At 42.0% G+C, this 14,162-nt stretch overlaps 2 protein-coding genes across 2 annotated transcripts in view; both read left to right on the forward strand.

Annotated features, from left to right (window-relative positions):
- LOC119268262 (U3 small nucleolar RNA-associated protein 20-like) overlaps nt 1–5,628 on the forward strand; it is an 18,253-nt gene extending 12,625 nt beyond the window's left edge. The window contains exons 26-31 of the mRNA XM_037549854.1: nt 416–2,199; nt 2,281–2,560; nt 2,747–2,980; nt 4,200–4,718; nt 4,831–4,966; nt 5,135–5,628. Of these exons, the coding sequence (XP_037405751.1) occupies nt 416–2,199; nt 2,281–2,560; nt 2,747–2,980; nt 4,200–4,718; nt 4,831–4,966; nt 5,135–5,391 (3,210 nt within the window). The 3' untranslated portion in view covers nt 5,392–5,628. The remainder of the gene's footprint in view (nt 1–415; nt 2,200–2,280; nt 2,561–2,746; nt 2,981–4,199; nt 4,719–4,830; nt 4,967–5,134) is intronic.
- A 1,495-nt stretch (nt 5,629–7,123) lies between these two features.
- LOC119271577 (probable WRKY transcription factor 56) lies at nt 7,124–8,294 on the forward strand. Its single transcript, XM_037553341.1, has 3 exons — nt 7,124–7,516; nt 7,615–7,752; nt 7,855–8,294. Exons 1-3 carry the CDS (start codon nt 7,236–7,238, stop codon nt 8,120–8,122), a joined length of 687 nt encoding a protein of 228 aa, XP_037409238.1. The 5' UTR covers nt 7,124–7,235; the 3' UTR covers nt 8,123–8,294.
- The last annotated feature ends 5,868 nt before the right edge of the window (nt 8,295–14,162 follow it).

Here is a 14,162-nt window from a genome sequence, read left to right on the forward strand (position 1 = left end):
CCTAAAGTGGGCATATTTGCAAAGCGCTGGGGGGGCGCCTAGGCGTCGCCTTACGGACGCCTTAAAAAACATAGGATGAAATGAATAGCTGCCACAGATGACTGCCTACTTGTTTGAATGTTTAGTTCAAAGTTCAGTCTGTCAATGACTATATCTTTTGCTATTGATTGCCATAATGGGTGTTTGTGGGGTGCATCTCACCCCATTTAGTATGAAATAGCACATTAACCATGGTGCAATGTGCACTATCTTGCTTGGCTGCAGGATTATTTCTTCTTGGCTTTATGAAGCTAATATTGCTCATTAGTTCTCACACAATATTAGCTGGCACAACAAATTCATATGGATGAATCTTCTGATGCATGTTGTCTCCTTTTTTAATCCACTAACTTCAATTCTTTTGCTTTTGGTTTAGGACGTGACTATGAAAGTCTTTGTTCCACTGTTTTTCAATATGTTTTTTGATGTCAAAGCTGGGAAGGGTGAACATGTAAGAGATGTATGTTTGGATACACTTTCTTCTGTTGCTGCCAAAGTGCAGTGGGAGCATTACAGAACAATATTGATGAGATGCTTCCGTGAGTTGAGTCTCAAGCCTGATAAGCAGAAAGTCATTTTGAGGCTAATATGTGCTGTGTTAGATGTGTTTCATTTCATGAAACCCGCAACTGATATCTCGAGTAATTCTGATGGTATGATTGGAGATTCTCATTCTTCCGTTACATTCTCCTCAACCATAGTCTCTTTGGAGAAGCAACAATACCTGCGAAAGGTAGTATTTCCACAGGTCCATAAGTTATTAGGAGCCGATCCAGAGAAAGTCAATGTAAGCATAAACCTGGTAGCACTCAAAATACTCAAGTTACTGCCGGTTGATTATTTTGAGTCACAACTTTCAAGCATCATACATCGAATCTGCAATTTTCTCAAGAATCGTCTTGAAAGCGTACGTGATGAAGCAAGGTCAGCTTTAGCTGCATCGCTTAAGGAACTTGGGATTGGTTACCTGCAGTTTGTGGTCAAGATATTGAGGGCGATACTGAAAAGGGGTTACGAGCTACATGTTCTGGGCTACACCCTTCATTTTTTATTATCAAAAACTGTGACTGCTGAGATGAATGGTAGTCTTGACTATTGCTTACAAGATTTGTTGTCTGTAGTTGAGAGTGATATACTTGGAGATATTGCGGAACAAAAGGAAGTTGAAAAGATTGCCTCCAAAATGAAGGAGACAAAGAAGAGAATGTCATTTGAGACTCTTAAGTTGATTGCTCAGAGTATTACATTCAGGACACATTCTTCGAAATTAATCTTGCCAATTTCTGCACATCTTCGGAAGCACCTTACTCCAAAATTAAGAACGAAACTTGAGGCGATGTTACACAGTATAGCCTTGGGGGTTGAGTGCAACCCATCAACTGAAACTTCAAACTTATTTATATTTGTTTACGGCCTTGTTGAGGATACCATTGAAGGGAATGAATCTCAGCGCAAAAAGAATATGGAATCTGGTCCTGGTCAAAAAAACATTCTCAGAATGAATTTCCTAGAACTTGGCGAGAGTGGGTTACAAAATTCCTATATATTTACCAGGTTTGCACTTTCTTTGCTGCGCAATCGGTTGAAGAGCATCAAGCTGCACAAGGAAGATGAGCAACTATTGTCTATGTTAGATCCTTTTGTCAACCTTCTGGGAAAATGCCTGAGTTCCAAGTATGAAAGTGTCCTTTCTGTCACTTTTAGATGTCTTGCCATGTTGGTGAAACTTCCTTTGCCATCTCTCAAGGACAATGCAAATTCTATCAAGAGTGTACTAATGGAGATTGCTCAGAGAACTGGAAATTCTAATGGCCATTTGGTCACATCTTGTTTGAAACTACTTGCTCATTTGCTTAGAGGATTTAGGATTTCACTTTCAGATGATCAACTCCAGATGCTTGTCCGTTTCCCTATTTTTGTTGATCTCCAGACAAACCCATCACCTGTTGCCTTGTCGCTTCTGAAAGCAATTGTCAAAAGAAAATTGGTTTCCCCTGAGATTTATGATATTGTAGTTGGGATAGGAGAATTGATGGTTACAACTCAAACAGAGTCTATACGTCAGCAATGTATGCAAATTCTGCTACAGTTTTTTCTAAATTACCCACTCTCAGGGAAGCGTTTACAACAGCATATTGATTTTTTCCTGACAAACCTGAGGTATGCATGAATCCCCAACAGCTACTACTACTTGCCTTTGGCACTGCATGTGTGACGTACTAACTCTATGAAAATTTGCAGTTATGAGCATGCATCAGGAAGAGAAGCGGTGCTCCAAATGCTCCACGATATTCTTACCAGATTCCCTCAGAGGATTATTGATGACCAGGGTCAAACTATTTTTCTTCATCTGGTAGTTGCCTTGGCAAATGAACAGCACCAGAAGGTGTCTTCTTTGATTGTCGCAGCAATCAAGAAGCTGTTAGGGCGCATTGGTGATCAGGGAAAGAATTCTATTTTTGAGTACTCTCTTTCCTGGTACACTGGTGAAAAACAGAATTTGTGGAGCGCTTCAGCCCAGGTTAATGATTATTACCTTTATGATCTCTCAAACACTATATGCAACGAATTTGAAATCGTCTTGCAAATGGTGCTCTCAATTCGTTTTCACATATTTGGAGGGCATAGAAGTACTTCAATCTGTGATTATTGCATTTATTTAGTTTTTCTTTTTCATGAACTGAAGAAGTCTCATTGTATTTTACAGGTTATTAGTCTACTTGTTGGGAATCGCTCATTAGGAATTGGTAAACATCTTGAAAATATTTTGGCTGTTGCGAAGCGAATAATGGAATCTTCTTGCACCGCTTCTGGAGGAGTACAACTAGACTTAACTGGGGAAACTGATCTGCCATTTTGGAAAGAGGCTTACTGTTCTATTCTGATGATGGATAACTTACTTGAACACTTTCCAGAGTTGTATTTCAAACAAAATACAGAGGTATGTATGATTACCTTTTGAGCACTACTAGATGTTATCATGTGTTCTTTTTACTAGCTGTTGCAGTGCTCTTAATAGTTTATTTCCAGAAATATCATGTTTTGCTATTTCCAGAAATATCATGTTTTGCTATTGATGTAATGATATATTCCTTGACTGAAAGCAAACCCTTTAATTGCATACGTTGCACGGATACTTTGATACGTATCGGATACGCGATACGGGGATATGCCCGATACGCCAATTTTCTAAAAACATGGATACGGGGATACGTTTATATATAGATGTATATATTATTTATTACAAATATGTAAAAAGAATTAAGGAGCTTCTAGGTCAAAGCATGCCTCAATATGATTTCCTATTTCTTTCCTTCTGCTTAGTCCACTTCCATTAATTGGCAGTGAGATTTGCCTAGGTTTGCTGTTTCATCAATCAATGCATCGACTCTCTCTTGCTCACCTTTCAATTGAACAAAAACATTGACAGACATGTTTTCACATGAACTCACGCTGATGTTGGGAATCTTCAAAAGGTGCGCCTTTATTATTGAGGGGATTTCACGTCGAACGAGGGGTTTCAGGTATCCAAAACGTATCGCAGAAGTATCCTAGGTGTATCAAACATTTTTTTTAAATCAATATATCAAGGGATACTTACGGGACACGTATCGGGTAGTATCGGGGCAGTATCCGGCTGGATACGTGCACTTTCTGAAGTATCCGCGCAACGTTTGCTTAGTACAGCGTTGACAAGATATAGACAGAAAGAATGCTTAGTACAGCTTAGTACAGCTTTAACATCAAAGGAATATAGCATTACATCAATATCATGACAAGATATAGACAGATAGAATGCTTAGTACAGCTCTATATTCCCTGTTTTATGCGGAACTGGGTAGTTCCTCGAAAACGAGCAGACGACGCGGAACCACCTCTATATCATAACAAGATAGACAGAAAATGCTTGGTACAGCTTTAATTGCAGCGTCGTCCGCTTGTTTTCGAGGAACTACCCGGTTCCGCATAAACAGGGAATATGCCGTTCTCTGGAACGTATGGGTTCCGGTTCCTTCGACGAACTAAACACGGGAATGGGCTCTGTGGACGGAACCGGCCCATTACATTCCACCCCATGACAGAAACTAAACACACCCTAAGATTGCTACCCCTTGACTGCCCATACATTTTTGTGCTACCATGACACACTTTACTTGCAGGCGATATGGATGACAATTTGCAAGCTGCTGATACATCCCCATTCGAAGTTACGCTATTATTCTAGCGCTCTGGTATTCAAGTATTTTGCTTCAGTAGAGCAGAGGAAAAAAGCGAAGTTGGATGTCACCTCATCGTTCCTTGTCCAACCAAGCAGGCTATTCCTAATTGCTACTGCTTTCTTGAAACAGTTGAGGATGGAGCTAAGTGATACTGCAGAAAATAAGAAAATTGTACAAAATCTTGCATACTCAATCTGTAACTTGCATGTGTTGGTTAAGCAAACAACTTCATCGCATCAGTTTTGGTCTAGCCTTGGTTCTTGTGATCATGGTGCCTTCCTCGAGGGTTTTGAATTGCTTGGTTCAAGAAAAGCAAAGAACACATTTCTCCTCTGCACTGCCTCTTGCACTGACGTAGATGGATCTGGCCTTGACAGCAGTGAAGAACTTGCATCTTTCTTTGTTTCTTGTCTCCTGAAGAAAATGGGAAAAATTGCAATGCAGATGGAAGACATATATGTAAGCACCGGATCATCATCACACAAGTCAATAAGTCATTGGCCGTTGCAAATATTATTCCTGCGATTGCATATGATATTTAATACTTCCTGTATATTTTCTGTGTTTGCAGATGAAGATCGTGTTCAGTTGTTTCAGTACGATTTCACCAAAACTAAACACTGAAGCTGAATTTTCAACCTATGCTGTTCACATGTTGGCCCCATTGTACAAAGTTGCTGAAGGATTTGCTGGGAAAGTCATCAGTGGTATGATCCTTTTCTTCTTTCATATAAATGGGGGGATGTTGCGTATTTTTGTACCAATTTCCTGTTTTTCTGTTCCCTTTGCTTTTGAGGTTAACTTTCTTAGCCAAAACTTGTGCTACCGCCAAATGAGACATGCCAATAATAACATTTTGCTGTGTTGCTTTATAGATGAAGGTAAGCAGTCAGCAGAGTTGACCAGGGACAAACTACGTGATCTCATTGGTGTTGAGAAATTTGTGGAAATTTACAACAGTGTCCGGAAGGACCTGAAAGCAAAGAGGGAGAGCAGAAAGCAGGCTGAGAAGCTTGTTGCAGCCGTCGACCCAGCGCGGCACGCCAAGAGGAAGTTGCGTATGTCTGCCAAGCACCGAGAACACAAGAAGCGGAAGATAACGGCGATGAAGATGGGAAGGTGGTTGAGGTAGTTTTTGTTGGTGCTAGCTTCAAGCAGAAGCAAGTTGTACAGCGTTCACTTCTGTGCGGCAATGCTGTTCTGCTTTTGGACTTTGAAAATTTGGGCTAGACGGCTGGCAGAAAATTTTGTATGCTTGATGTATACATGCATATATCAATCAAGTTACGCTATACGATTGCAGTTTTGTTGACGACCTGTAGAATCCAGTGAATGAATATTGATGAAACTTTCATTACAAGTTTTACTGAATTGGATTTGCTTACCTGAATGCACAACATGGCGAAGCTACTTCTGGGCTTTGGTTGAGGGAGGTGTGTCAGACATCCAATTCGACTCTTGGGAGCATATGCTCCTGTTAATCAAAAATGTTTTTTGCAATTTATTTCTGAAAAAAGAATATATGTGTTCATTGTTACAACCAAGCACTATCTGCAAATTTTTATGGGAGAGCTTAACATTTTGACCTGTTACCTCAAGTATTACACTTAATCTTGTTTTTTTAACCGATGTTACCTCCCGAATCTTTAAAGTGCACCTTCTATTTTTATAAGAGGTAAAACCTATGGGTAAAAGTCATAGAACTTGCACGTGGAAACTTATACATGTCTGTTACACTAAAAGAACTTCTAAAAATCTGAATTTTTAAAGTGCACCTTCTATTTTTTATAGGGGGTAAATACACATGGAGTTATATAGAACTTCACGCGGAAAAATGTCAAAGCATTGCCTGTTACACTAACAAGAACTTCTAAAAAAAATTTGATTTTTGAAGTGTGCCTACTATTTTTGTTTCTACTATGTTTTTTTTGTGGGTGAAAAAAAATCTTCATTAAGCTCACGAGGGCAGCCCCAACCAAGTTTACAACAAAGTTCATACCGATAGCAAGCCATACTGCCATACACGGTGTATTACGGCCATAGACGGCCAACTCATGACTAACAATGTTCTGAGAGCGACTACAGTAAATAAAAGAAATCTCCCTGGTAGCGAGATTTATGGATGTTGCAGTCGGTAGGAAGACACACTGCAAATGATGAGACAAAATGTGCGAGAGCCGCTGGACGATGCTCTGTCCAGCACGAATCTCCATGCACTCGACTGAGACTTAATACTAGATACTGTAAGCTAAGGACATCGAGCTTAAATTAGACTTAATTAAGCATAAAAAAGAAAAGAAAAAAAAAGAAAATACCCACACCAATCTTCATGCAAGACCAATGATATAAAACTTAGATGTGCAATACTTATGACACATCTAGATGTGCTTTAGCAAAACTGCTTAAATTATCCATGAAAAGGATGAGGAACACGGGGTCAGGTTCGTAACCAAATTCCGTGATCCTTCCGAGCATCCAAGACCAGTCGGTGTTGGCTGCCACCGGGAGCACGGCGTCGCTCTTGTCCGCGCGCCTTTTGGCCTTCGCACTGCCACGCGAACAGACTCCGCCGTCAAAGTCATCGGTCCACGGCGACGACTTGCCTGAGTTGGTACCTTCGCAGATGGATCCCACATCATACAGCTATGCCTGGACAGAAAGCGATTGCGGACGGGTGATACCAGTATACCACTAGCTGCAGCCTCATAGCAGCTTGCTAGAAGCCGTCCCGTACGTCTTGGTCGTTGTCGCGTATCCGGAGACGCGCGGCAGCGATCGAGTTTTCCAGGCAAAGTCTTGGCTCGTGTGCTCCCACTGAGCTTCGTGCGTCATCTGTTTGAACACGGACCGGCTCGGTGTGCGTCATCTGGTTGCCGTTTATAGCTTTGTGCTCGTCAACCGAACACGAGTTGCCATGCTCTCACCACTTGCGCATGCTCAAGAAGGCGAGTCTGTCTGGTTTGTGGGCTTGTCGCAATGTCCTCCTACTCGTCCCTCCTCTCCGTGAGCCCCGGCGAGCAGATCGGTGGGTATGCGGACGGAGGTGACCACGACGACATGGCGGCCGCCGCCAACTACCTATCATCATTCTGCTTTGATTTCGGCGAGGAGTATTATTCCCTGGCGGAGGCAGCAACAGCCTCCTACCCCTTGCACGCACAGCAGCAGCAGCAGCCGCCAACCCAGGCCGACAGCCACCACAGCGGCAAAGCAGCAAGTACTACTAGTAGTTCACAAGGACTCGACAATATCAACACGTAAGTATTTGTTAGATCGAAACTGTCTCCCTTCATTATCATTACTAGTGCGTGGCTCTCAAGTCTGAACCTCGTTATCCTGTCGTCCAATTGTCCAGGAGCTTGACCAGCAGCGACGCGAGGAGCAAAGGCAGCAAGATCGCGTTCAAGACGAGGTCGGAGGTGGAGGTGCTGGACGACGGGTACCGCTGGAGGAAGTACGGCAAGAAGATGGTCAAGAACAGCCCAAACCCAAGGTACGCACGCACGCACGCACGGCATGCAGCCCAAGCCCAGCCGCGCTGATACGCATTTTAATCCTCTTCTCTGACGAGACGGCGGGCGATGATGGCGAGCAGGAACTACTACCGTTGCTCCAGCGAGGGGTGCCGCGTGAAGAAGCGGGTGGAGCGGGATCGCGATGACGAGCGCTTCGTCATCACCACCTACGACGGCGTCCACAACCACCTTGCGCCACTGCCGCCGCGGGGATGCGCCGGATACTCGCTATCGCTCGCGCAGACGCGCGTGGACGAGGGGTCGTCGCCGCTACCCGTGCAAGGCCGCCGTTGCTTTCTTGACACCATGAAGATGCAGGCCGCCGGTAGCGTGATATCTGACAATTGACATGTTCAGGATATTATGTGAGACTTTTTTCTCGAGAACAGGATATTATGTGATACTGATTAATGTACTTTACTTGTAATTAATACCGCAATCTTTATCTTTTTTGGTATGAGGCACCTTATTACTTAGGCCTAATTGGTAACAAGGGTTCCAGAGGAAATTTTTCCTACAAATGCATTCGCTTCGTAGGAAATGCATACATGAATTTCACAGGAATACTATTTATTTCCTGTGTTTTAGAGGAAACTACGCATCCACTCAAAAATCGTTTTACGCGTAGAAATGATGCAAGTCAGTTCCTTATAATTGCAAGTGTCAATTTTATCAAATTCCTATACTACTCCCAATTCCAACGTCTTGGTTTCCTCTAAACCGAATGAGACTTTAAAAGATTTAATTATTACACCTGGCATCTGCATTACTGAGATGCACATAACCAAACGATGTTCACTTTGAAAACAGAATATTAAAAAAGGCGAGATACAAGTAAACATGTAGAGTCTGTATAGCGCCTAAACCGAAGGGGGGGGGGGTCAATCCTAAGATCATGTTGTCATCCATACTGGGCAAAGTTATCCTCACCATAGCCTGCAATCGTGTACATACCTTCGTAAACGGGTCTTAGTTCTCCCCACGTTGTAGAGACAACCATAAATAAAGTGTCACGGTACATCTGTAGATAACCTGCGTAAGAGAAGTACTTTTACCTTTAAAAACCTTATCATTTCAAATAGCCAAAGCGACCAGATAACGTCAAGCGCTCCATCCTAAGAAGAATTCTAAACCTGTAATTCATTCCATGCAACCAATTGCCAAATATACTAACAACACTAAAAGGAGGATACAAGCCAGAAACTATTTGGATGACTCACCATATATAATGAGCCAATTTGCATTGGAAGAACAAGTGTTTTATTGTCCCATCATGCTGACAAAAAATAGTTGCGTACTTCCATGCCAATTCCTCTTAATAAGCTTTATCTTTAGTAAGAATGACTTTGCGACGAAGATATCATGCAAATATTTTATTCTCTAGTGGTATCTTCATCTTACAGATCTTATTATTATCAACTGGCACATTTGACTGGAGCAAAGCTCTATACATTGACTCAACTGAGAATTTCCACTACCATGTAGTTTCCTAAGCATTGGATTGGTGAAGCACACTTATCGAAATAACCACAAACCGAAACAGAAAATTGTGCGGTTGCGCTAGGTACCGACAAGGTGGCCTCTAATAGGGAGCTGTCATCTAGCACTATGTGGGCCAAATATCTTTGTATTGCATTTTTTTGATTTCCCACCTTCGTATTTCTACTCTCTAATAGTGGTTGCCCTCCACCAATGTACTTTACATGTATGCATGCATGACAGTGTGATTGTAAGCTCTAGTGCATCTGTTGCATGGAAATCCCTAATTCACGCATTGATATCGATTGTATGGCCTCTCCATTGCCTAATAATCCGCCGAGTTGATGCGAGCATTTCTTCCTTTTTTACTTCTCCTATATATCTCTAGCACTGCATGTTATTCCACCCATAGTGCTAATGTCCATGATCCACGCTCATGTATTGAGTGGAGTTGAAAATGCTAAAGCGCGTTAAAAACTATAATCCAATTGCTTGGTTTGGCATCAATTTATCTTAATGCGGTGAAGGTAGAGTCATGCCATGCTTACATAATTCAATGAGTAGGGATAATATTTGTTGAGCATCGTATATTTTGAAAAAGTGATGATTATGTTCTTCTATTCATGAATATTATTATGTTGATATCAATTACTTCATCGTTTCTCAATATTTTTTACCATAAAGAGATTACATGATTGACATGTTAATAGCATTCAACATCAAAAATTCTGTTTTTATCGTTTACCTACTCGAGGACAAGTAGGAATTAAGCTTGGGGATGCTGATACGTCTCCAACGTATCTATAATTTTTGATTGTTTCATGCTATTATATTACCAATCTTAGATACTTTATATGCAATTTTATGTCATTTTGGAGGGACTAACCTGTTAACCTAGTCTCCAGTGCCAGTTGTTGTTGTTTTTTTGCATGTTTTTGGCTTTTTAGAGTATCAATACCAGCGAAGTCCAAACACGATGAAACTTTACGGTGATTTTTTCTTAACCAGAAGGGATCCTGGAACATTCGTGAGGTGGCCAGAAGATCTACGGGAGAGCCACAAGCTCACACGGTGCGAGCGCACTGCCTGAGCTTGTGGATCCCATGCAGCTCTGTTTGACCTAATTCCACTTCCATATATTCCCATAAATCCCCAAATCAACAAAGAGCCATTGGAAACAATTTTTCCACCACTACAAGCTTCTGTTCTTCCGTGATCCCATCTGGAGGCATTTTCTGGTACTCTGCCAGAGGGGGAATCGACCACGGAGGCCTTCTACGTCATCCTTGCTACACCACCATGATGTGTGAGTAGTCTACCACGGACCTACGGGTCCATAGTGATTAGATAGATGGCTTCTTCTTTCTCTCTGATCTTCAATACAATGTTCTCCTCGGCGATCTATTCGATGTAATCTTATTTTGCAGTGTGTTTGTTGGGATCCGATGAATTGTAGATTTATGATCAGATTATTCATTGAAAGTAATTGAGTCTTTGTTGAACCTTATTATGCATGATTTTTATAGCTTTGTATTTCCTTTAATCTATCTGTTTGGTTTGGCCAACAAGATTAATTTATCTTCAGTGGAAGAGATGCTTTGTAGTGGGTTCAATTTTGCGTTGTCCTCATGTTGGGGAACGTAGTAATTTCAAAATTTCCTACGCACACATAAGATCATGGTGATGCATAGCAACGAGAGGGGAGAGTGTTGTCCACGTACCCTTGTAGACCGAAAGCGGAAGCGTTAGCACAACGCGGTTGATGTAGTCGTACGTCTTCACGATCCGACCGATCAAGTACCGAATGCACGGCACCTCTGAGTTCTGCACACGTTCAACTCGATGACGTCCCTCGAACTCCGATCCAGCCGAGCTTTGAGGGAGAGTTCCGTCAGCACGACGGCGTGGTGATGATGATGATGTTCTATCGACGCAGGGCTTCGCCTAAGCACCACTACGATATGACCGAGGTAGATTATGGTGGAGAGGGGCACCACACACGGCTAAGAGATCAAGAGATCAATTGTTGTGTCTTTGGGGTGCTCCCTGCCCCCGTATATAAAGGAGTGGAGGAGGGGGAGGGCCGGCCCTCTCTATGGCGCGCCCTAGGGGAGTCCTACTCCCACCGGGAGTAGGATTCCCCCTTTCCTAGTAGAACTAGGAGCCCTTCCAAGTAGTAGGAGTATGAGGAAAGGAAAGGGAAGGGAAAAGGAGAAGGAAGGAAGGGGGCGCCCCCCTCCCTAGTCCAATTCGGACCAGCCCATGGGGATGGGTGCGACCACCCTTTGAGGCCTTTCTCTCCTTTCCCGTATGGCCCATTAAGGCCCAATACGAATTCCTGTAACTCCTCGGTACTCCCGAAAATACTAGAATCATTCCGAACCTTTCCGATGTCCGAATATAGTCGTCCAATATATCGATCTTTACGTCTCGATCATTTTGAGACTCCTCGTCATGTCCCCGATCTCATCTGGGACTCCGACCTCCTTCGGTACATCAAAACACATAAACTCATAATATAACCGTCATCGAACTTTAAGCGTGCGGACCCTACGGGTTCGAGAACTATGTAGACATGACCGAGACACATCTCTGGTCAATAACCAATAGCGGAACCTGGATGCTCATATTGGCTCCTACATATTCTACGAAGATCTTTATCGGTCAAACCGCATAACAACATACGTTGTTCCCTTTGTCATCAGTATGTTACTTGCCCGAGATTCGATCGTCGGTATCTCAATACCTAGTTCAATCTCGTTATCGGCAAGTCTCTTTACTCGTTCCGTAACACATCATCCCGCAACTAACTCATTAGTTGCAATGCTTGCAAGGCTTATAATGATGTGCATTACCGAGTGGGCCCAGAGATACCTCTCCGACAATCAGAGTGACAAATCCTAATCTCGAAATACGCCAACCCAACAAGTACCTTCGAAGACACCTGTAGAGCACCTTTATAATCACCCAGTTACGTTGTGATGTTTGGTGGCACACAAAGTGTTCCTCCGGTAAACGGGAGTTGCATAATCTCATAGTCATAGGAACATGTATAAGTCATGAAGAAAGCAATAGCAACAAACTAAACGATCAAGTGCTATGCTAACGGATTGGGTCAAGTCAATCACATCATTCTCTAATGATGTGATCCCGTTAATCAAATGACAACTCATGTCTATGGCTAGGAAACTTAACCATCTTTGATTCAACGAGCTAGTCAAGTAGAGGCGTACTAGTGACATACTGTTTGCCTATGTATTCACACATGTATTATGTTTCCGGTTAATACAATTCTAGCATGAATAATAAATATTTATCATGATATAAGGAAATAAATAATAATTTTATTATCGCCTCTAGGGCATATTTCCTTCAGTCTCCCACTTGCACTAGAGTCAATAATCTAGTTCACATCGCCATGTGATTTAACATCAATAGTTCACATCACCATGTGATTAACACCCATAGTTCACATCGTCATGTGACCAACACCCAAACGGTTTACTAGAGTCAATAATCTAGTTCACACCGCTATGTTATTAATACCCAAAGAGTACTAAGGTGTGATCATGTTTTGCTTGTGAGGGAAGTTTAGTCAACGGGTCTGCTACATTCAGATTCGTATGTATTTTGCAAATTTCTATGTCAACAATGCTCTGCACAGAGATAATCTAGCTAATTGCTCCCACTTTCAATATGTATCCAGATTGAGATTTAGAGTCATCTGGATCAGTGTCAAAATTTGCATCGACGTAATCCTTTATGACGAACCTTTTGTCACTTCCATAATCGAGAAACATATCCTTATTCCACTAAGGATAATTTTGACCAATGTCCAGTGATCTACTCCTAGATCACTATTGTACTCCTTTGCCAAACTCAGGGCAGGGTATACAATAGGTCTGGTACACAGCATGGCATACTTTATAGAACCTATGGCTGAGGCATAGGAAATGACTTTCATTCTCTCTCTATCTTCTGCCGTGGTCGGGTTTTGAGTCTTACTCAACTTCACACCTTGTAACACAGGCAAGAACTCCTTCTTTGACTGTTCCATTTTAAACTACTTCAAAATCTTGTCAAGGTATGTACTCATTGAAAAACTTATCAAGCGTCTTGATCTATCTCTATAGATCTTGATGCTCAATATGTAAGTAGCTTCACCAAGGTCTTTCTTTGAAAAAACTCCTTTCAAACATTCCTTTATGCTTTGTAGAATAATTCTACATCATCTCCGATCAACACTATGTCATACATATACTTATCAGAAATGCTGTAGTGCTCCCACTCACTTTCTTGTAAATACAGGCTTCACCGCAAGTATGTATAAAACTATATGCTTTGATCAACTTATCAAAGCGTATATTCCAACTCCGAGATGCTTGCACCAGTCCATAGATGGATCGCTGGAGCTTGCATATTTTTTTAGTACCTTTAGGATCGATAAAACCTTCTGGTTGCATCATATACAACTCTTCTTTAATAAATCCTATTAAGGAATGCAGTTTTGTTTATCCATTTGCCAGATTTCATAAAATGCGGCAATAGCTAACATGATTCGGGCAGACTTAAGCATAGATACGAGTGAGAAATTCTCATCATGGTCAACACCTTGAACTTGTCGAAAACCCTTTTGCGACAATTCTAGCTTTGTAGATAGTAACACTACCATCAGCATCCGTCTTCCTCTTGAAGATCCATTTAATCTCAATGGCTCGCCGATCTTTGGGCAAGTCAATCAAAGTCCATACTTTGTTCTTATACATGGATCTCATCTCAGATTTCATGGCCTCAAGCCATTTCGCGGAATCTGGGCTCATCATCGCTTCCTCATAGTTTGTAGGTTCGTCATGGTCAAGTAACATGACCTCCAGAACAGGATTACTGTACCACTCTGGTGTGGATCTCA

This window comes from Triticum dicoccoides, chromosome 3A, assembly GCF_002162155.2.
Source record: "Triticum dicoccoides isolate Atlit2015 ecotype Zavitan chromosome 3A, WEW_v2.0, whole genome shotgun sequence".
NCBI classification, from domain to species: Eukaryota; Viridiplantae; Streptophyta; class Magnoliopsida; order Poales; family Poaceae; genus Triticum; species Triticum dicoccoides.